General features: G+C 36.0%; 2 protein-coding genes across 3 annotated transcripts in view; both read right to left on the bottom strand.

The window, feature by feature from the left end:
* Positions 1-5,246, bottom strand: part of LOC140170495 (uncharacterized) — a 33,660-nt gene extending 28,414 nt beyond the window's left edge. The window contains exons 1-3 of the mRNA XM_072193853.1: positions 5,130-5,246; positions 4,509-4,610; positions 3,936-4,037 (exon numbers count right to left, since the gene is read on the bottom strand). Of these exons, the coding sequence (XP_072049954.1) occupies positions 3,936-4,037; positions 4,509-4,610; positions 5,130-5,246 (321 nt within the window). The remainder of the gene's footprint in view (positions 1-3,935; positions 4,038-4,508; positions 4,611-5,129) is intronic.
* LOC140170255 (uncharacterized) overlaps positions 1-25,160 on the bottom strand; it is a 77,920-nt gene that overhangs the window by 33,713 nt on the left and 19,047 nt on the right. The gene's annotated exons all lie outside the window — the stretch shown is intronic.

Genomic DNA, 25,160 nt, shown 5'->3' with positions numbered 1-25,160 from the left:
TTTTTTAGCGTCTCAAACTAATATAGTTTGCTAAAGAAAGATATTTCCCACCTCTGTAAAGCACATCGTGTGGGTCTATATATTATAGTTTTGTCAGAATTTCCGTTTTTATTTTACCCTTTTTCCCTTCATGCTCTGAAAATGTCAAACTCGGTGCTTTTATCTCGTGCGCAACCAGCAGAAATAGTCGATATTTTCATTGTTGTCATCCAGGGCAATTTTCCATTGAAAAGCAAAGATCATGAAGATTGCCCGACTAGCGATTTGGTAGCCCAAATCCCCAATTGGTAAATGAGGTGAATTTTAAAATTTGCTCCCGTGATAGCCTGCAATTTCAATTTATATGGATTCCATGATTATGAAAACCATTTTGTCTGTCTGTGTGTTTGTTTACCTAGGTTAGTCCGTATTAAGAGACGCACGCTTGAGGTTCATGAAAATCCACGGTCCAAACCTAGAAAAATTAGCGTGTTATTATAGGGGATTTTAATCTTCTGTCCCTCCTATCTAGTATCTCCATGTGAATTTTGTATGACCTACTCCCGCCCCCCCCCCCATCGCGGGTTGCCATTTTCATTACACCCTTCAGACTTGTGTTCGGGTTTCTGTAGAGATTCATCAGTGTTCGGGTTTGTTTTTAATTTGACATGTAGGCCTATATATAGGCCTAACCATATTTGTCATAATTAAGCGCTATACCTAAATGTATAGCTATGCTATAAATTATTGTGTAATATCATGTACATGTAGGCCTATAGGGTGGGGTGGGTGCAGAGGTATGTGAGGTGGGTAGTGGGGGTGTATGTAGGGAAACTTTGGTGTGGTAATCAACACACTTTAACCATGACTTTCAATGCAAGGCTTATTGTTGCCACAAATGTTTTTTTTTTCCTTAAGGTTATTTAATAAGTTTTTATAAACTTCCATGTTTAACCTGGTATTGTTTTGGCTGCTTCATTAGGGCCTATGACTTTCGGTGGGTTTCCAAAAGCAGTTTCAAACAAACACAAACAAAAGGCACCATACCCAGTCACCTTCATGACAATTGAAACACTACGTCAAGCATTAACATCCAAGTTATTCTGTTTTTAGGCAAGCAATTTTGAATAATTGCTTGAACAGGTTTTGTTTAAAAACAAAAACCTGTTTAAGTTAACAATGAAAATGAATGGTTCTTATAAGGCACAATCTCTGATGAGGAACTCAAAGCGCGTAAAGCACGAAATTTACAAACAAACATAAAAACAATCAATTTATAAAGATGTTTAAAAACAAAAACCTGTTTAAGTTAACAATGATAATGAACGGTTCTTATAAGCCACAATCTCTGATGGTTCTAATAAGGACAATCTATTTCTGGCGTTTAAATAACGAAAGTCTGGGGCGTTACGCCGGGGCGTTACGAAGGTTATTTCTTTGGAAGTGTGTTCCAAACAGTTTGCTTGATCATAAAACATACAGCGTAATATAATGTTTTGTAAAAGAAAGTTTGGTTTAAAATATTGCCCAATTGCATGTAAGCCTTCGGGCAAAGTTGTTTTGAGGAGAAGCAAATTTCAACACATTGGTCCGAATCACTCACGTGATGATGAAATATCCTCATCGTGCTATAAACATGATCAGTATAGGAGCGCTATTAGGCCTGGGAATTTCGTTGCTATATTGAAGTTCTGGCAACACTGTATCATGCCGGTATTCCTATTAAACCCAGGGATATCGATCCACAATGCTAGTATTATTAGCCTTATATTTCACGCGTTGATTTTGAAAAATTTCAGCCGGTGAAAAAATAGTGAAATCAAAACGTAAATTCTGACAAAACTATGATATATCGCTCACGGTGATGTGCGTTAGAAAGTTGGGAAAAATCCTTCATTAGCGAACTATATTACTTTGAAAAGCTAAAAGGTTGATCCAAGAAAAGGCTCGCGGGCAGAGTTTAAGCCTATCAAAATCGAAAATCTTACACAAAATGACTGAATTTCACACCTAAGTTTAACACTAGGATTTGAAAAAAAAAATAAGTATCAAGCACTACAATTTGACCTGACATTTACTGAAAAAATGAAAATGATTGCATTTCATTTGGCCGAGAAAATTAATTTTACATTGAAAAGGTGTAACTCAAAATTTAGCTCGTTTCAACACCAAATTCGATCGTTTGTATTGCCACATTAAATGACTGAGTGAGCCTTGCTAAACAAAAGAATCGGTTGTCCAGGTTGCTAACTGTGAAGATTTCAATATTTTTCTTGGCCATCAAGGTCCTATATGGCCTACAACTGGAGATTCAAAAATTCCTGATTGGGAGGTGTTACCAACAAAGACCTTCATGGTCACAGAAAACATTGATCGTGTCATGTTTTAATATGGGATTAAGTAAACAATGACTAACTACAGATGTGAATAATGACATTTGTTATTGATTATCCTATGTTTTTACCTCCTCCATATTCACGAAACAAGAAGAATAATCGATGAGAGCCGAAAACATTTCCTTCCATGGATACTGAACACAAGACAATAGGATTTCCCTGCAACTTTCAAATATTGGGTTACTTTCATTTAAATGTACGCTGCGACATTGGTGCCATTGCAACAAATGAGGTGTCATACGCAGAAAGAAATTCTGGTTCGACTGCATATACCAAATTGGCCATACGATCAACCGTTTTGGAATAATGGTCATTCATTAAGGGGGTAGATACTCTTTGGTGTGTGTTTATATGGGTGTATACACATCTTGGTCCATTCAATTTATTGTTTGATACCAAGGAGGATAGATAGAAAGGAGAAGAAATAGGTTACGTAATGCTTTGTTCCTTTGATGCCGATTAGAGATTGCGACAGGCTATTCATAAAAGTGGTACCATTGTTTCGAACAAAGGGCAGCGAATGGGTTCCGCCATTAAATTGGTCACTGATCAGGCATCATATTAACGCTTTACCCAACAGGCGAGTATAAATAAGTGACCACAATATAGTCACGTGTAAAGGCAGTCATGTGTAAAGTGGTACCATTGTACTCACGTATTCCAAATGTGCGCTTTTGCGGGTCTGAAGTCTATAATGGAGGCTTTAGTTGTCGATATAATCATTTTATCACCCACCTGACTTTAGACGCTTCATTTAAATAAATTGAATGCCCCTGCTGATCGACTACACATCAGAATGTATTAGCTGCCAGGTTCACATTTCTATAGTATTCTATAATTGTAGGCGCTGCGTATACATGTAAGTATAAGTATAGGACTATAAAGGTTTTGTTCACAAGTGTCCATTTATCTTTTATTTTAAGAAGGAGATTGGCATAGAAATAGCGGCGGTGGAAGGGGGTGGGGAAGATTCTCCCCTGTGAGAAGTCTTGAGAGGGAATATGAGGGAGGAAAAGTGGAGGAGGGATATGGAGAATGGGGGGCCTACAGGAAGGGAGAAAGAGGACAAATGAAGAGAAAGAAATAATGAGAAGTAAATAAAATAATTGAAAGATAAGGACATATTTATATTGGAATGACAGGGAGAGTGAGAGAGGACAAAAAGAAAAGAAAGAGGGGGAAGAAGGCAAGAGAGAGAAGGATAGCGAGGGAGTGATAAAGTTAGTGTAGGCCTTGGAAAGAATAAATACAGAGAAAGAAAATAAAGGAAAATAAAATGTAATAATAATTATTATAAAACTTAACACATAACAGCACTAAGCAGCCATTCGATGACATCAATGCCGTTGTGCGTTACGTAATTAATGAGCCCAGTCAGATGTATTTCGCACCTGCCAAGCACAAGTCACCCATTTCGAAAACTGGACGTTGAATGTACACTCTCATGAATATTGATTGGCAACATTTTCCAATATGTCAGCGCTCTAATCGGAAACAATAGAACAATAGACCCTGCAGAGCGTTGTTTGATACTGTATTGAAAGAAAATGATTTAATTACCTGTATAGCTTTGTGAAGAGCGTCCACCTGTATGGCTTTGTGAACTGAGTCATCGACATCAACATCAGAATTCGGAAGCATGAACATCGGGTTTTCACCTTCCTGAAATTTTATGGGAAATGCATTTGTCAGACCAGCACCTAATTATTATAGCTTAATTATTATAGCTTATTATCAAATTTATAACTATATCAACCTCTGTTGATGCCCGCCAAATTATTACTTTTCCATAAGGGAGCGATCGTTATTTATGACAGGGGGGAATGGGAAAATTTAGGGGGGAACACAAAATGTTTTGTGGTCTTTAGGGGGGAACCTGAAATTTTTAGTTGAACCAGGAGGGGGGATTGTTAAATTTTAAATGGAGAAAATTGGGAAAACACCCATTCCCCCCTGCCGTAAATAACGATCGGTCCCTAAGAGTACGAACCAGAAATAAAGGGTAATAATATCGATAGCAAAATTATTAATAGACATGATAGAAGTGGATAGCAAATATTTGAATCTGGTATTAAAGGTAGCAAGACATCTACATCATTTTTTTAATTGGCTTCTTCCATACGTTACACATACCAGATTCTGTGCTGATACATTTGCGCCATTTTCGATCAAGCAGATGCATAGGGCAAAGGCGTCTCTACGTGTTGCTGCAAAGTGAAGTGCCGTATCTCCATCCTAGTAGATGGCAAAACGATAAGATCAAATTGATAAAGTGTTCACCCTGTATTTTGTATATGGATACATGCAGTGATAAAAACTTTACATTAGCTGCATGTTTTAGACATACAGGCACACAAACGTGAAAATATTGAGAGATTTCACAAGTTATAAAATATCAGTGGGCAGGATTTCATGAGTGGGGGACCAGATGACGCGTTCTCCCTACTGGACCTAAAATATCAAAGCACATAACGATTGCATTGGCGCGGAGTGGATAGGGTGTGTGGATAGGGTTTGTGGCATCCGGGGCGTTGGTTGCAAAAATAAATACGCATTCGGAGCAAGGATAGATAGAGCGGAGGCGAAAACAACTGAACTACTCCCATAGTAACTCTTCCTGAACACTGGTCTCGCAAAGTAGCGGTTGCTGGTTCGAATCCCGCTTCGGCCATATTTCCTTTGCTCGCCACTTTCTCTGTATACATTGTTTGCTCTAAAATAGCAGTTGTTAAAATGGCATAATCAAACAAATACGTTCCTTGTCTTGATCTTCACCACTGTTGTAGTCGAGTCATCGACATCCAAGTCCGTGTCCGAGTCATCGGCTTCCGAGTCCGAGTCATCGGCTTTCCGAGTCCGAATCCGAGGCATCGGTATCCGAGTCCGAGTTAATTTATTTTGCATATCGAGTATATTTTTACATAACACGGTAGTGCAATTTCACCACACATAACGTACGCTTTCCAGTGCCTGCTCTATCAATCTCTTTACATTACACGGTTAATTTACGCTTATTCTACAACGCTTTTTCGTGATAAAAATAAATTGCTTGTACATTTACTCTAGATCTTAATATATCCACCTTTATCAGTTGGCTAGCCACGCTAGCTCTGATCTTTCTACAAGACTTCTTTTCGGTGTACATTTTTATACTTCTTTAGACTGTATCATCTCTCAACGTGGAACTGCTTCTATGCATCTTTTACTCACTTTCAATTTAACCTACTCAATACATGGATCAAATGCCCATCTATAATAATTATTGTACCATTTTGGATATATATATACAAATTTACCATTTCCCCTATTTCCATTTTCTCCTTTTTGGATATGTTTTTTATCTAGTTTTTAAAAATTAATATTTGTTTTGGATTTTCTCCAAAAATGAACATTTTGGCCCAAATTTGACCTCACAGATGAATTTATCAAATCTTTGCCATTCTAAATATGTATACTTTTATATACTTTAGACCAACAATTTAGCAGTTATGAGGCCCAAAAGTCTCCATAATTCCAGGGTTAAGACCACCCTTAAATTTGTAAAGTGTTAAAAGACATTGTTCAACTCTGGTGCCTCTTATCTTTTAAAACGGTTTGGGTAGATTATAATACACAAAAACCAAAGATAAGTTATCTATGTAATATAAAGATCCATGTATGAAACTAACCTTCTCAACTGCGTTCACATTGGCATTGTACTTCAATAGAATCTCACATGTACCAGTGTGACCATTGAGAGCTGCCATATGGAGAGCAGTAAGCCCATCCTGATAATAGGAGATGAGAACCGTTAGTAATAAAAATACGATTCATAGTCTTGCTTATCAATTCTATTGGTAATACACAATAACAAGGTTTATGTTATCCGCATGCTATAGATAAAATAATACTTTCTCGATCATGAGAGCTCAATTGGCACGCAATGACAATTGCGTCAAGCGTACAACGCCTACCACATACGCTTTGGGTAGCGCTGCGTGCACAATCGTGCGTGCACAATCGATTGCGCTATCGTGTCATTCCACTAAACTTGCGACATTACGCAGTGCACGCAGAACATTCATACTCTCATGATCGAGAAACTATTATTTTAGCTATAGTTTGTAACATATTACAGATCCAAAATAAAACTAACCTCTCCAGGTGCGTTCACATTGGCATTGTTCTCCAATAGAATCTCACATGTACCACTGTGACCATTGAGAGCCGCCATGTGGAGAGCAGTGTCTCCATCCTGATAATAGGAGAGATGAGAACCGTTACAATTTATAGAAAATAGTTGTTAGTCTTTATTCATAACCTTGCATATCAGTTCTAATAGTGATTCGTAAGGACACAGGTAGGTTATTCAAACTAGTTTGTAACAATAAGATCCACGAATTAACTAACCTGGTCAAGTGCATTCACACTGGCATTGTTTTTCATTAGAATGTCACATGTACCAGTGTAATTATTGCGAGCCGCCATGTGGAGAGCAGTCCATCCATCCTGATGATAGAGAGGTGAGAACCGTTACATTTAGTTATTAGTCTTTACTGATTGAAAAAATCGACGGGTCGTAACTTTCTAATGATAATTCTCAAGACCAAAAGGATAAGTTATCCATGCTAGTTTGTAACAATACGATCCATGGATGAAACTAACCTTTACAGCAGCATTCACATTGACATTGTACTTCAATAGAATCTCACATGTACCACTGTGATCATTGAGAGCCGCCATGTGGAGAGCAGTCCATCCATCCTGATGATAGGAGAGATAAGAACCGTTGCAGTTAGTAATTAGTTGTTAGTCTTTGCTGATTGAAAAGGCGAGTCACAATCTTGCATATCAATTCTAATGGTAATTCGTGTTATATGAGACGGTAGATGCACGACAGCGGCTTAAAAATGCCTTTAATTATTATCTAATTGTAACACTATGATCCTTGAATAAAACTAACCTCTTCAACTGCGTTCACATTGGGTTTGTACTTCAATAGAATTTCACATGCACTAGTGTGACCATTGCGAGCCGCCAAGTGGAGAGCAGTCCATCCATACTGATGATAGGTAAGATGAGAACCGTTAGATCATTTAGTAATTAGTTAGTCATCACTGATAAAAAACGATCTTGTATGTCAATACTGTTCACACTAATTTGTAACATTAAGTTCCACGAATTAAACAAACCTGTGTAATTGCATTTACATCAGCATTATTCTTCAATAGAATCTCAAATGCACCAATGTAACTATTCACTGAAAACATAAACTAATCAGGCATCTGCTTGACTAGCTTTAAACTAGTTAGACACGCCGGCTTGACTAGCTTTATCCGGCTTGACTAGCTAGTCAAGCTACTTGACCAACGATATGTGTTGTGCCCGACTAGTTTACTATATCGAACGGACAAACTAATCTAGCCGGCTTGACTAGCTTTATGTTAGTCAAGCCGGAACTGGTTGGTCAAGCCGGCTTGACTAGCTTTAGGTTAGTCAAGACGAGCTTGGCTTGACTAGCTTTAGGTTGGGAAATTAGCAAAAATCCAAGATGGTCGCTATATTTAATGCTTTTTTTAATGTAAAATGCCATAACTTTTGAACCTATGGACATGCTTTTGATGACTAACCATATGTTTTGGCATATTCCAATAATAACAACATATTTATGATTGGAACACTTTTTACTGCTGCCGTTAGAACGTCCACCTCACTTCCAATTTGTAACAAGTATGGTAAAACTCATCTCATTGTTTAATTATTTGCTATCCATTATTATCTTGTTCTTTGAATTGTATTTATCATGTTTTTGTACGCGCATTGCGCCTCCTGGGATATATAAAAAGTATATTTTTTGAATGCTATGTAATGTAATGTATGAAACAGGGGGTGTCAACGTTACTGATTAATTGTTCCTAATTGTCATTGTTTCAATGATCTTCTAGATCTTCGTCAATCGATGGTGGTGTAATGTTCAGACAGCTGTCGTCTTGCCCAACACATTTGCAAAGTTCGGTACAGACCACACTGTTTTTCCTGCATGAGCACCTTAATGAACACTTTGATTTCTCACAGTTACACCTGATGAGCAGTAGCAATGAGACCGGAGCTAGAGCAACATAAGACAAGTTGGGTTTAATATTATATACATATCCCGGCGCCAGATATTAGCCTGGACATGGGCATGGCGTATATGTTCAATCCATGGTACTTGAGTCGGTGGCAGTTTGTCAACTCCTTGTTCATCTTTGAGTTGCCTGAACAAAAATCATCTGAGCATCTTTACTTGCCCAATGCAAACTCCACTTGCATAGAAAAGAGAGCAAAGAAACTCCTCACATCCACATAGAACTTCATCGAATGGATGAAATATTGTAAGGAACACCTGAGGTTTTTAAACCTACATTTTGTTCAAAAATTGTACTGGGATAGGTCGTTTTCAACAGATTTACCACATTCGCCTTGCTATAAACATTGAATTGCGTAATATCTGTCCACGTAATGAGAAAAAGTGTTTTAGGGGGAAGTGTTAGCTTTCGTTCGATATAAAAAAATTCTGATTGGATGAAGGGAACACTTGAAGTTTTGACAAAAACCAATCACAGATTTCTATTTTCCACTAGATCTCACACAGCTCTTATGATGCTATGCACTCAACCGTATAGTAAAACACAGTCTGCGTAGAGTCTAGACTCACTGTGCTTGGAAATTTCTGTGTGCTCGGGTGTATCGAGGTGGAAACTGTGCGTAGATGCATTCATAAGAGAATTGTTTTTGTAGTCAAACCTTTTCATATGCCTTGTCGTTACAGTGGATGAGTTCCAAAACACAGAACTATGAGAATAAATCCCACCAGACAAGATAAATTGCCACATTTGTCAAACAAGCTAGTCAAGCAGCTGCCTGACTAACTTAGAACTGCTTGACCAACGTTAGGTTAGTCAAAATGGGCACCATCTAGACTAACTAAAAGTTATACTCGTTTACTAGTCATGCGACTAGCCTAGATTAGTCATGCGTGCATGACTAATGTCCAAGCTAGTCAAACTCATTAGTCGAGCCTGCTTGAAGCAAGTTAGTCCTGCTTGAACGACGATGCAAAGGTAGTCACGAATTGTAGTCATGTCTGCTTGACTAACATTAAGTTAGTCAAAATGGGCATCATCTGGACTAACGTAAAGTTAGTCATACTGACCAATTTTACGTTTTCAGTGTTGTAATATGCAATGACCATGTGGAAAGCAGTCCATCCATACTGATGATAGGAGAGATGAGAACATTTAGTTTAGTAATTACTTGATTAAAATGATTCATAATCTTGTATGTCAATACTAATAGTGATTCACACTTATTTGTAAAATTAAGATCCATGAATAAAACCAACCTGTTTAGTTGCATTTACATCAGCATTGTACTTCAATAGAATCTCGCATGTACCACTGTGACTATTGTAAGCCGCCATGTGGAAGTTTAAAAGCATGTTTGTTCCAATCTGCATATGATATCTAATGTGTTTTTAAGTTACTTTTCCATTATGCTTTAGATTTCACATAATGTTCCATTTCATAATGTATTTTTTGCTAAATATGCTTCTTGTTGGTTTCAGGTATTGTTCATGTTTTAATTTTCTTATGTCGTTTTTGTTTCTGTTTTGTATAGCGCCTCGGAAAAGACTGCCTAGATAGATTAAAGTTAAAGTTAAGTTAAGTTGCTTAAAAGTTGAGAAAGTTCATACAATCTTATTGGTTCCTAACTTCGTGATATGACACAATATAACACGCTTCAGCGCGTGAAGCTCGACGCAATACGCGTACACGCTATTTGAACCAATCGGAGGCGCGCAGTTATAACGGGACTGATCGAATATAAGCTCAAGGTAGTTCCTTGGTTAAAATTTGGTATATTATTAGTATTTATATTTGAATTGAAGTGTTTAAGAATGAGAATAAAGATACTGATTTTAGCCGCTGTCGTGCATCTATAACACAGGCGACATTTTTTTATTTTTGGCGTAAAACATCTGGGCTTCGCCCCGTTGTTTTACTTATAATGATGATGTTGCCTGTGTTATATGAGACGGTAGATACACGACAGCGGCTAAAAACAAGTTTATTATCTAACTATGATCCTTGAATGAAACTAACCTTTTCAACAGCATTCACATTGGCATTGTACTTCAATAGAATCTCACATGTACCAGTGTGATCATAACGAGCCGCCATGTGGAGAGCAGTCCATCCATTCTTATGATAGAAGGAATGAGAACCATTACATTTGATTAGTTAGTCATTGCTGATTGAAAAGATGATTCATAATCTTGCTATTATTAATTCTAATGGTAATAGTAAGTTTATGCTATCTATACACCAATCCGACTAGGCCATTACTGCGGTGTCCCCGACGTAAAACTGCGGTGTACCAAGGTCGGGGGTTCCATCCATTACTTTTTAGTATGCTATACAGAATTGTACACAACAGTGATTTTCAATACACGATCATGAATTGATTGAACAAATTAAATCTCCCGCACTGGTACACCTGTGGTTCCGTCAATAGAGGGCCAAATACAGTAAACGCTTCTCGGATCGGTGTATACTACTGTCTCTCTCTATGTGCCAGTGACGTGGGCGACCATGGAATGCCAATCCATCCTGTTCTTTGCCACTCTCAACAGCTTGATGTTATCCACACCGGTCCGGGCTCTGGTGCCCTCTGTCTCTCCTTCCATTAATCTTCCCCGTAAGAAACAAACACTCTAGATCATCTTTCCTCATACAGCGGCCTCCAGTTTGTCCTCCCTAGAGTACAAAGTGCCACGCGCGCGTATACAGCGTGTAATCAGTTCGTAGTGACGCGTCTCTGCTGCAGGTATGCGTGCCTTCAAAGTCGGCACAATGCGTACGTATGCGTCGGTACTTTGTACTTCAGAGTAGACTGACTATAGGAAAGCAAGTTGCAGTTTCTGGATCTTCTTCAGGAGCATCCGTTGACTGCCAGCTCTATGTAATACTGTTTCATTTGTGGTGCGACTTGTCCTAGGGATCTCAACATTCGCCTGAGGATCCATATTTCAGATACTTGTAATCGATCTTCCATTGCCTTTGAGACCAGCAACCGGCTCTCGCAACCATATTTCAGAATTGGTAGTACATAGCAATCTAAGACCCTGAGTCTTGTACTCAGAGTCTACACTACATGGATCTAAACTACAGCCTGTCTAAAAAATATCCAAGTGAAAGGCGCCCTCTTTGGCAATTACAAAATATTGTTGTGACATGATGCTTACATCATCGTTCAGGCCCGGTCACACTATTGATGGCAGATAACCAACGAAAGGTGACGAACGTGGAAATCACAAAATGTTGACGGCAAAGCGACGGCAAAAAGAGGAAAAACAAGATTCGCTGACAAATGGGTACGACCTTCAACGACAACATGACGGCAATTTCAAGGCTGCGGCAGGAAACGGAGACTAGCGACCAAAATCGGACGTTGTCTGGGCGGCAACTGACGGTGGATTGCGGCGATGATAACGTGACTCAGCGGCCGACATCAAAGCTTGTGTGTGTGCGGGTCGTATAGTCCACTTTGGCGTTCCCACTCTTCATTCTTGTTCTGGTCATCCACTCAAAAATATCAATAATAATCAAAAATATTAACATCAATATCAACAATTATCAAAAATATTAAAATCAATATCAATAATAATCCAAACTATTAATATCTATATCAATAATAATCAAAAATATTAACATCCATATCAATAATAATCAAAAATATTACACATATCAATAATAATAATTAAAAAAATATCAATATCAATAATAATCAAAAATAGTAAAATCAATATCAATAATAATCTAAACTATTAATGTCAATAATAATAAAAAAAAACTAATATAAATATCAATAATAATCAAAATATTAAAATCAATATCAACTTGATAATAATCCAAACTAGTACATCAATATTAATAATAATCAAAAATATTAACATCAATATATGAATAATAATCATAGATATTATCATCAATATCAATAATATTAGTTTGTAAATTAAATCTAATACTGGAACTAATTTGCAACTCACTTTGCTACGTTGCGTCCGAAAACATCGGACTTCGTCAGGCATCTGATTGAAGATGTTGTGATGACGTCAGATGTTTTCGGACGCAACGTAGCAAAGTGAGTTGCAAATTAGTTCCAGTATTAGATTTAATTTACAAACTAATGTTTTGAACTACTGGATGAATAATCTACACCAAGATATAATATCAATAATGTCTCACTTGGAAATCTAAACTATATCAAGAAATGTTGGTATCATTAATAAATTGAAACATTTTGTTCCAAATCGTATTTTATATACACTTTATTGTACATTAATATTGCCTTACTTGAATTATGGAATACTTTTATGGGGAAATACATGTAAAGCTTACTTAAATAACATTGTAACAATTCACAAATGGGCTATAAGAACTGTGGCAAACGGTCACTATAGAGATCACACAACGCCATTGTTTGCTAATTATAACCATTAAAGGTTGAAGATATGTACACACTGGAATTAGGTACATTCCTGTACCGGTATCGGTACTCCATAAATGAGCTGCCCTGTTCATTTGATAATTATTTTACCAAACGTTCTGACATAGACGACTATAAGACAAGATATGTAAATGACCTAAATTTAACCAAAAATAAGAAAGTGTTTTCTGATCATGCCATATGTACAAGAGGTCCCATTCTTTGGAATTCTTTAGATAAAAATCTGAAAAACTTCAAAATCTGTCAAACATTTCCGCAATGAATTTAAAAAAAAAACCTTATTTCTCAATATACTTAATCTTTTCGTGAGCACGGCCCCGTCCCTTGTCTTGTCTTATGGTTATGTTTGCTAAAGTTGCTTTTTTTGTGCTAATTTCATTTGATTTTAGGGAAAGGCTAACTTTCAGGCCTTTTTGGTCTTCCAGCCTTTTCCTCCATATGTATCGTGTTTGTATATTTTTTGACGTAATGTAATATAATGTTTTTTATTTAAATAAAACAATATGAATATAAATATGAATATAATAATCAAAAATATAAGTATCAGCATCAATAATAATCATAAATATTAACATCAATATCAATTATAATAAAATATCAGTATCAATAATAATCAAAAATATTAACATCAATATCAATATCAATATCAATAATAATCAAAAATATTAATATTTTTGATTATTATTGATATTTCTTTTTATATGAACTTCAAAATTGCATCGTGCCGGACAGTCTATTGAAATCGAACTGACGTCAAAAAATGTCAAAAATCGCACAAAAAGTTTAAAATCGTGGACCATCGTTTCAAAATCGTAACCCACCGCAGACCACCGTTTCAATGCCGCAGGTACTCACAAACGACCCGCCATCAACAGTCAACATCCGTCACCATCCGGACAAAATTCGCAAGTCACTGTCGCACCAAGATCGTTACAATTTCGTTACTTGCCACAATGTGTCGTCAGGGTTCGAGATGTGACGTCACTTGCCGTTGTTTTTTCGTCAATGGTCGTTGACAACGACTACCAACGAAATTGTGACGACCTCAAAACAACTAAAGACGGATTCGCACGGTATGGAAACGTCAAAGAAATGAGGGTTGCGGTCTCCAACGATATCTGAACGGAATCACAACTACTTCTTTTGCCGTCACAAAATTTTCAACATGTTGAAAATTTGCCGACGGACACGACGAATAATTTCGGCCGTCAGCAGTCGCTAAAGGCCCGGTCACATTATGACGAATAGTGATGAACGGCAAGCGATGTTAAGGCCCGGTCACACTGTGACGAATAGGGGTGAACGGCAAGCGACGTTAAGCTGCGAATTGCAATTTTGAATTTACCGCCACTCATCTTGGGTTGCCGTTAGTTGTCGCTGACGAATCCGTCAGCGACCGCAGACGGCCGAAATTATTCGTCGGGAAATTTTCAACATGTTGAAAATTTTGTGACAACAAAAAGGTAGTTGTGATTCCGTTCAAATTTCGTTGGAGACCGCAACCCTCATTTCTTTGACGTTTCCATACCGTGCGAAGCCAGTTCAGTTCAATAGACTACCCGGCACGATGCAATTTTAAAGTTCATATAAAAAGAAAATAATATCAATAATAATCAAAAATATTAATATTTCTGATTATTATTGATATTGTTATTGATATTGATGTTAATATTTGTGATTATTATTGATACTGATATTAACATTTTTATTATTATTGATATTGATGATAATATTTTGATAATTATTGATATATTGATATTGCTATAATAGTTTGGATTATTATTAATATTGATTTTAATATTTTGATTCCTATTGATATTTATATTAATTGTTTTGATTATTTTTGATATGTGTAGTATTTGTTATTATTATTGATATTGATATTAATATCTTTGATTATAATAATTGATATTGATGTTAATATTTTATTATTAATATATTATTGATATAGATATTAATAGTTTGGATTATTATTGATATTAATTTTTACTATTTTTGATTATTATTGATATGTGTAATATTTTTGATTATTATTGATATTGATGTTAATAATCCTGATTATTATTGATATAGATATTAATAGTTTGGATTATTATTGATATCGATTTTACCATTTTTGATTATTGTTGATATTGATGTTAATATTTTTGATTATTATTGATATTAATATTTTTGAGTGGATGATCAGAACGTTGTGAAGAGTGGGAACGCCCTTTTGCCATAGGGGGGCAGTATACGACCCGCACACACACAGGCTTTGATGTCGGCTGCTGAGTCACGTCATCATCACCGCAATCCACCGTCAGCTGCCGTTCCTTGCCGCAAGCAAATCCGCTGCCAGCCGTCTGACCTCGTTGCTTGTTGTCGGGCTCCGTCGAGACTTCGTCACTCACCGCCCAGACAACGTCCGGTTTTGGTCGCTAGTCTCCGTTTCCTGCCGCAGCCTTTCGTCCCTTGCCGTCGTGTTGTCGCTAAAGGTCGTTCCCACTCGTCAGCGAATCTTGTTTTTCCTCTTTTTGTCGTCGCTTTGCCGTCAACATTTTGTGATTTTCACGTTCGTCACCTTTCGTTGCTTATCGTCCGTCATAGTGTGACCGGGCCTTTAAGCTGCGAATTGCAATTTTGAATTTACCGTCACTCACCGTGTGCTGCCGTTAGTTGTCGCTGACGAATCGTTAGCGACCGCAGACGGCCGCAGTTATTCGTCGCGTTCGTCGGCAAATTTTCAACATGTTGAAAATTTTGTGACGGTAAAGGAATCAGTTGTGATTCCGTTCAGATTTCGTTGGAGACCGCAACCCTCATTTCTTTGACGTTTCCATGCCGTGCGAAGCCGTGTCTAGTCGTTTTGAGGTCGTCACAATTTCGTTGGTCGTCGTTGGTAAACGTCACCTCGATTTCAATAGACTACCCGGCACGATGCAATTTTAAAGTTCATATAAAAAGAAAATAATATCAATAATAATCAAAAATATTAATATTTCTGATTATTATTGATATTGTTATTGATATTGATGTTAATATTTTTGATTATTATTGATACTGATATTAACATTTTTTATTATTATTGATATTGATGATAATATTTTTGATCATTATTGATTTATTGATATTGATATAATAGTTTGGATTATTATTAATATTGATTTTCATATTTTGATTCCTATTGATACTTATATTAATTGTTTTGATTATTTTTGATATGTGTAATATTTTTTTATTATTATTGATATTAATATCTTTGATTATAATAGGCCAAATTTATATTGATATTAATATCTTTGATATTTTTGATTATTATTGATATAGATATTAAAATTTTGATTATTATTTATATTGATTTTACTATTTTTAATTATTATTGATATTTATATTGGTTTTTTATATTATTATTGATATGTGTAATATTTTTGATTATTTAGTATATTGATGGTAATATTTTTGATTATTATTGATAAAGATATTAATAGATTTGATTATTATTGATATGTGTAATATTTTTGAATATTATTGATATGTGTAATATTTTTTATTATTATTGATATCGATATTAATATTTTTGATTATTATTGATATAGATATTAATAGTTTAGATTATTATTAATATTGCTTTTACTATTTTTAATTATTATTGATATTTATATTGGTTTTTTATATTATTATTAATATGTGTAATATTTTTGATTATTTAGTATATTGATGGTAATATTTTTGATTATTATTGATAAAGATATTAATAGATTTGATTATTATTGATATGTGTAATATTTTGAATATTATTGATATGTGTAATATTTTTATTATTATTGATATCGATATTAATATTTTTGATTATTATTGATATAGATATTAATAGTTTAGATTATTATTAATAATGCTATTAATATTATTGATTATTATTGATATTTATATAATTTTTATTATTATTATTGATATGTGTAATATTTTGATTACTATTGATATTGATGTTGATATTTTTGATTATTATTGAAATAGATATTAATAGTTTGGATTATTATTGATATTGATTTTACTATTTTTGATTATTGTTGATATTGATGTTAATATTTTTGATTATTATTGATATTGATATTTGATCAGAACGTTGTGAAGAGTGGGAACGCCAAGGGGACTATACGACCCGCACACACACAGGCTTTGATGTCGGCTGCTGAGTCACTTCATCATCACCGCAATCCACCGTCAGCTGCCGTTCCTTGCCGCAAGCAAATCCGCTGCCAGCCGTCTGACCTCGTTGCTTGTTGTCGGGCTCTCATCGCCCAGACAACGTCCGGATTTGGTCGCTAGTCTCCGTTTTCTGCCGCAGCCTTTCGTCCCTTGCCGTCGTGTTGTCGCTAATGGTCGTTCCCACTCGGCACCGAATCTTGTTTTTCCTCTTTTTGTCGTCGCTTTGCCGTCAACATTTTGTGATTTTCACGTTCGTCACCTTTCGTTGCTTATCGTCCGTCATAGTGTGACCGGGCCTTAACGGATTCGTCAGCGACAACTAACGGCAACACACGATGAGTGACGGTAAATTCAAAATTACAATTCGCTGCTAAACGTCGCTTGCCGTTCACACCTATTCGTCATAGTGTGCCTTAAAGATCGTTACAATTTCGTTACTTGCCACAATGTGTAGTCAGGTTTCGAGATGTTACGTCACTTGCCGTTGTTTTTTCGTCAATGGTCGTTGACAACGACTACCAACGAAATTGTGACGACCTCAAAACGACTAAAGACGGCTTCGCACAGTATGAAAACGTCAAAGAAATGAGGGTTGCGGTCTCCAACGAAATCTGAACGGAAACACAACTACTTCTTTTGCCGTCACAAAATTTTCAACTGAGACTAGCTGTATGTTGTACAACGAATATCCATGAGTAAAACTAACCTGGTTAAGTGCATTCACGTTGGCATTATACTTCAATAGAATCTCACATGTATCACTATGATCATAGCGAGCCGCCATGTGGAGAGCAGACCATCCATCCTAATAATAGGAGAAATGGGAACCGTGGCATTTAGTAATTAGTTAGTCATTAGTCATTGCTGATTGAAAAGACGGATTTATAATCATGCATATCAATTCTAATGGTAATAAAGAATATCATACTACATGTAGTTTGTAACAATAAGATCCATGAATAAAACTAACCTGGTTAAGCGCATTCACATTGGCATTGTGTTTGATTAGAATCTCACATGTACCATTGTGACCATTGCAAGCTGCCATGTGGAGAGCAGTCCATCCATCCTGATGATAGGAGAGATGAGAACCGTTACATTTATTAATTAGTCATTGCTGATTGAAAATACGATGTTATCTATATATACTATGTTGTACAACTAAGATCCATGAATAAAACTAACCTTTTCAAGTGCATTCACATTGGCATTGTACTTCAATAGAATCTCACATGTATCACGGTGACTATTGCAAGCTGCCACGTGGAGAGCAGTCCATCCATTCTGATGATGGGAGAGATATCAAATTGATAATTAAAATCTGGTCAACTGAACTTACTATTTTAACTGGCGACGTTTCACATAATCCTGGATGCTTCCTCTCCGCTATGATTAGTCAGTGACCCGTGAGGGGGTCACAGAGCCGTCACCGGTCAATCACCGCCGAGAAATCAGATGGCTTGAGGAATCATCCAGGATAGGATGAAACAACACCAGTTAAAATAGTAAGTTCAGTTGACCAGATTTCATAGTAGAGAGGCCACTTTCTGGCTACATAGGGTCCCGTGCATCATTTTTGGACAAAGGTGCCAGCAGGGTTAGAATTAATCGTTAGAGTCTCCTCTATCTGTTTAACCCGGCTGGTATTTCTGAAAAGTGACGTGAACTGAGAATTGTTGGTTAAATTTTTTTGTGTGACTTTCCCCCAATTTTCACCCTAAAATATGAAATCCTAAAGTCGCCATAACTTCAAAAGAAAATTGACTGCAACCTTAATGAATATGAATATTTTATATCGGTGAACAAAAATATTACATCATACCATATTGAAGCAAAATTTTGGTTAAAACATACTTGTTTTGGGCTGAAAAATTACAATTTATTTGGCTAAATTTTTTCCCCAAAATTTTTATTGTTTACTTGCTATACTCCAGTTTTTATTGGAACTAATATTATTTATATGAACTAGTACTAAAATTTCAGGATAGTTGCAAGACCTCATTTCCCGCTATTTTTCAGTCGATTTTGGTAAAACTGCCAAAAACTCTCATTTTATGTTGACCTTCGAAAGGTCATAGTTCAAAAACATTTGGTTTCAGGAAGTTGTCCTGATTGATTTTGTTGCTGATGTACACATTCATAAACTGTACACATTCATATACATTGGTAAACTTTTGGTTTATTTCAATTTGTTTTTAATTCCATTTTGTACCATGTAAAATTAACTTTTTTTGGTCAAAAGTGAACAAAATCATCAAAATAATGCATTTCACCCAAAACATTGCATCAAAATATACAGGCGATTGTTTTTGTTAACAAATATTGAATACACATGTGACATGTATTCTCAACAGCAAATATGAAGTTCATACTATATTTACTTTCTATGTTATATCTGTTTTAATAATTGTCATTTTTGGTTTTAAAAAAAAGGGAGGGGGGGGGGGAATCACAAAACTGCATTTTTAAACCCAGATATCTCAGCTCACGGCACTTTTCAGAAATGCCAGCCGCGGGTTAATCAAGAAGATGAGACTCTAAAGGTTAATTTTTAACCCGGCTGGCATCTTTGTCTAAAAATGATGCACGAATACCGTAACTAGAGCAGATAGACAGGTGTGGCCTCTCTACTATTAATTATCAATTTATATATACAAATAGAATATACACAAATAGATAGGAGAGATGAAAGCCATTACATTTAGTAATTAGTTATTGCTGACTGAAAAGACGGATTCATAATCTTGTATAACCTGGTTAAGTGCATTCACGTTGGCATTGTACTTCAATAGAATCTCACATGTACCACTGTGACCACACCGAGCCGCCACGTGGAGAGCAGTCCATCCATCCTGGTGATAGGAGAGATGAGAAACGTTACATGTAGTAATTCGTTGTTAGTCATTGCTGATTAAAAAGATGATTCATAATTTCTTGCATATCAATTCTAATGGTAATACACAAAATTTAAGAACAAAGTTTTACCTATACTATGTTTGTAAAACTAAAATCCATCAATAAAACTAGATGATAGTTAGCCATTGCTGATTGAATAGTGAACACAGTTAGGTTATCTATACTATATAAGTTGTATAAATAAGATCTACGAATAAAACTAACCTGGTTAAATGCATTCACATTGGCATTGTACATCAGTAGAATCTCACATGTACCAGTGTGACCATTGTAAGCTGCCACGTGGAGAGCAGTCTCTCCATACTGATAATAGGAGAAGAGAACCGTTACATTTAGTTATTAATTAACCATTGCTGATTAAAGAGACGAGTCATAATCTTGCATATCAATTCTAACGATAATCCATAAGAACATAGTGATGTTATCCATACTAGTTTGTAACACTAAGATCTATGAATAAATGTAACCATTCACATTGGCATTGTGTTTCAACAGAATCTCACATGTACCAGTGTGATCATAGCCAGCCGCCATGTGGATAGCAGTCCATGCATTCTGATGATAGGAGAGATGAGAACCATTATATTTTGTAATTAGTTAGTCATTGTTGAAGAACAAAGTTATTATCTATACTTGTTTGTTATAATAAGATCCATGAACAAAACTAGTGCATTCACATTAGTATTGTAAACTCATTGAAAACCAAGACTGGCTGAGGCCGTTTGAACTGCAACCACGTTATTTTTAGAACGTGCACAAACTTGATGGTGTTAGGACTATCAAACCCAGGTTATACTACATCCTAGGCTCATCCTGTTGTCAGTTCTTTCAGTCTACTGGACGGGCGGCGGCGGTGTGTTGAGCGTTTTGGTACCGGGAACCCTCCTTCTCAAGCTGCAGATTCTGTCATGACATCAAAAGGATTTTCTGCTTCTCCATCCAATAGCATCAGTTAGAACCCATACTAGAGCATAGCTAAGCAAGAGACTTCTATATGGAGATATACTATCACAGGCAAATGGGGATCTACCATCACCGCCAAATGTGGGATCTGTGGACCAAACTAGTAATCAGATGGGATCTAGTAGGTAGTGTTTCGTAGCCTAGCTATCTACCTTGTTGGGCCAATCTATACAGGGATCAACATCTCTTCCGCTGACACCTCTTTCACCATGGAGGACAAGACATTTCTGTATTCTTTCTTGGCCATTTGGTCTACACTTGCCTGATTTAGTAAAAACCAAGGCCCTATCGGCTATGTTGTCCTCTGCAGAGCTCATTGATAAACAAGTCGTTGGCCGTATCACTTAGTGACGTATTCGACATTTTTAACACTATTTTTGGTTTAGGTAAAAACGTTTTAATAACATTAAAATGTCGGGTTATTTAAAGGTCATGATAACGTTTTAAAACGTTTTGTATGAAAACACACTACAACAATATTTTTAAATGTTTTCAAAAAATGTTATTGTAAAATATTTTTGCAAACATTTTTGCCAAATATTGTGTCAATACTTTTAAGTAAAAATAACAATATGTTAAAATATTTGAACCCAGCAAACACAGAAATGTTCTTAAAATGTTTTTTCAAAACCTTTTAATAACATTTAAATGTCGGGTTATATAAAGGTCATGAAAACGTTTTTAAAACGTTATTGAAAATATTTTGGGCAAACATTTTTCGCAAAATAATTTTTCAACCCCAAAATAACATTCTGTTTAGAATGTTTTGTATCAAGTTTTCAAGAATGTTTTTGGAATGTTATTAAAACGTTTTTATACCCTTTATACAACCCGACATTTAAACGTTTTCTGTATAAATCATTTTTGTTTGCTGAGCAGTAGATTATCAAAAAATGTTTTTTTAAGGTTATGAAAACGTTTAATGCTCTTAATATACCCTTTATATAACCCGACATTTAAACGTTTTCTGACAACCTTTTTTAACCTTTTGCGAATGATGTCGAAAACGTTTTGTGTTTGCTGGGTAGTTTGTCATGTTCTACTCTATATTCACCAAAAACCATGCCTCAAAGTGGCTAAATTAGTAAGATATTAATTAAATTAACTATGTCGTATTTGCAAAACCTTGAAATGTCTGTATCACATAACGACGTATTTGCCGATCACTTATACTGCCCAGTATGTCATATCTGCAATTTGAAGAATTTACCGTTTCACAAAGTTACGTATTTGCGCGACTTTGTCATTGCGCGGTAAAATTGCTGTTGTCCTTTTCACATAGTGACGTATTTGTGCAACTGTTTCACATAATAACGTATTTGCACAACGTATTTGTCATTTGAACGGCGAAATGGTCGTAAGTCCTTTTCACATAGTAAGGAATTTTATTTAATGTTGATTTTTTGCAGAATAAGTTATGCTCTGATAGTGATAAGTGAATTACTTTGAAAATATAAAGGTATATTTGCATTACTTCTAACCAGGTTTTAATCGACAACAATATTTTATTCAACATTATGCAGGCAATACGCCAGTGATCAGCGCCTTTTGTTATCGGCGTGGAGACCTTGCAATTAGGAGCCCGTAAAATCGTTCACTTAGCGAAGAAGTCATATTACATGTAGTATCAACTTTTCCAAGAAAAATGTCTTTTTTTTGTATCTTAAAAGTCAGCTACAGACTTGATAATTGCACACTTTATCCTGTCTTAAATTCAAATTTTAAAAATGCTATTAAAATGTTGATTTATGATGATATTTGTCAATTTTTACCGTCACTACAATCAAATCGAGCAGAATACAGACACAGTCATATTAAACTCACCTATACGTGCAAAATTATTTAGGTGAGACTCTTCAAATGAAAAAATACGGGCTTTGACAGATCGAAAGGAAAATAATTGGGTTTTTGGGTGAAGAGCGTGTTACTACAAAGTATGGGGTCTATGGGTGACAGCAATGCTGGAAAGGCGGGTCTTTACGGCCGTACACGTCACCTCCAAAGTGGGAGTGCCCCCCCGAAAAATAAAGCAATAATTAATGGCTTCTGCATCTTCCTTTTTAGCAGGAAAAACATTTTGGCCCAAATAGGGTAAAATTGCAAACCTTTGCTCGCTTGCTGGCACTAGCGCATAAAATAGCAAAACACACCTTCGTTTGGGGCTTAAATAGTCTGAAATTGAATTTTTCACGCGCTTCGCGAGCAAATGAAGTCCCAGTAAAACCGGAACAAAATATACTCGTTCCAAACCCCCCAACTGCTTTTAACAATCAAATTTGCTTTTTCTGAGCACGCTGAGAAGTTAATTATATAAAAACAAAAAGGGGGCAAATTGTATTGACCCTAAATATACGCTGAAGATATGTGGTGCTTTGAGATTTACATGGGGGATTAACATTTCTAAACAATTTTCCTAGACAAACGTTGGCTTTGAATTTTTCAATAATTATTCAGTAGCCTATATGAACTATTCAATAATCACTATACCGCATACGATATTAGCACGAGATTTTTTTTTAAATAGCGATGCTTTCTTTTATATCATGTTTATGGGGAACAAAAAAAATCCAGCGAAAAAAAAAATCACATAGTTCCATGTACAAGGAACAAGAATAAAGGGTAAAAAAAGGTTGATGAAACCCACCGTTCATCTATAGGGCCTACATAGTAAATTAATTGTGTTTTGATTAGTCGTACGATAACAAAAAAATGGCACGCGCAGAGAGGGTAAAATTCAGACACAGCCGCTGCTGATTACCATATTTGTAACCAAGGTTGGTAAAACATTACTACAACATATCACTAATTCATTTTTGGGTGAGACATGGACTTAAAAAAAAAAGAAGAAGAAAAATACCAGGCCTCTTTTAACACCACAGCTCATAACCATTATTTGCTGTCAGAAAATGACCACAATGCTTACTTTTTCACCCACAGAGCTGCTATTTTTCTATATGTGTCGCTTATTTATTGTAATACAATTATGATCATCAATGAATTTCTCAATATTTTATGATATTAATAGCCACATTATGCAGTTACTGTCCGTTTTTCCTATTCAGTGCACACACAGCGCTCCAATTGATGATTGACCTCTAGCTCACTCACTGTACTGTAGGTATAGACAATGGACTAGTTAGTGGGCTGGTGGGAAATCCCTTCACCCAATAATAGCCATAGAAGCTCACATGTGAATTATAATGTTCATCCTTAACATACTACAATTTGAAGTAAAAAATGTCACGGGAAAGCTGTTGTCGAGCTGTTTTCCCGAAGAGAGTCTTCCAAAATTTCATAACAGTTGGACGTGTAATTGCAATGGCAAATTGTGCTCAATTGCAACAGCTGACTCGCGATAGCTCCAACTTCGAACCCTCCCAAATATGAAGTTCTGACTGCCCGATAGGGAGCTAAAAAATGGAAAAACTTTTTCCAAACCGTGTTAAGTCCAAAATCACATGTTTCTCATTTACTTGTGTGATACGATCACAATAACTGTGACAAGTTTGACATGAGTTGTACCATCAACATGCCTGGATAACAATAAGCAGATTGTCTCATTTCGGAAACAAAGGCCACGCGCAGTATTGTTCTGTGCGTTTGCTTTGTAATGGTGCATCCAACTGAAATTATAATACCTATTTCATCACAGCACATTGGAATATCGCACAGGTAAATCAGAACATATGTTTATGGATTTAACCAGGGCTATGAGACACATCCCTGATTTAACATAGTTGAGCTGTTTTCAATGAGGTTTAACTTGGTTTAATGGGGTTTAAGTCCTGCAAATGTCGTGGTGAATTTTGCTGTAGACATGACTGCATAATGAAACTATGCATATAAAACGTACGTAACGCATTGCACAGCAACTACTTACTTATTCATGAGCCTCATTTAAATTCATGGTTTTAAAGGTCAGGTCTATAGCAAAAACAAGTTTATCTCTATTCGAAGAGAATAATTATTACATGACAAGTTGACACTTGTTGCAATTTTTGTGTGTGTATTTCTCCTGAAAAAGGAGAAATTGTGTTGGTAAAGTTCAGCCTCGTGCGTGTTCTTCCCCCGTTTGAAGCGTACGTGTTCTCCCCCCGTTTGACTGATGACGTAGGTAAATGAAGCGGACACTTTATCGTGCTCTCATAATACAATCACAATCACTTTGACAAGTTTGACATTAGCAAC

Source organism: Amphiura filiformis, chromosome 14 (genome assembly GCF_039555335.1).
Source record: "Amphiura filiformis chromosome 14, Afil_fr2py, whole genome shotgun sequence".
NCBI lineage: Eukaryota > Metazoa > Echinodermata > Ophiuroidea > Amphilepidida > Amphiuridae > Amphiura > Amphiura filiformis.
Note: the sequence above shows the minus strand (reverse complement) of the source record. Positions and strands in the feature narration are given on the sequence as shown.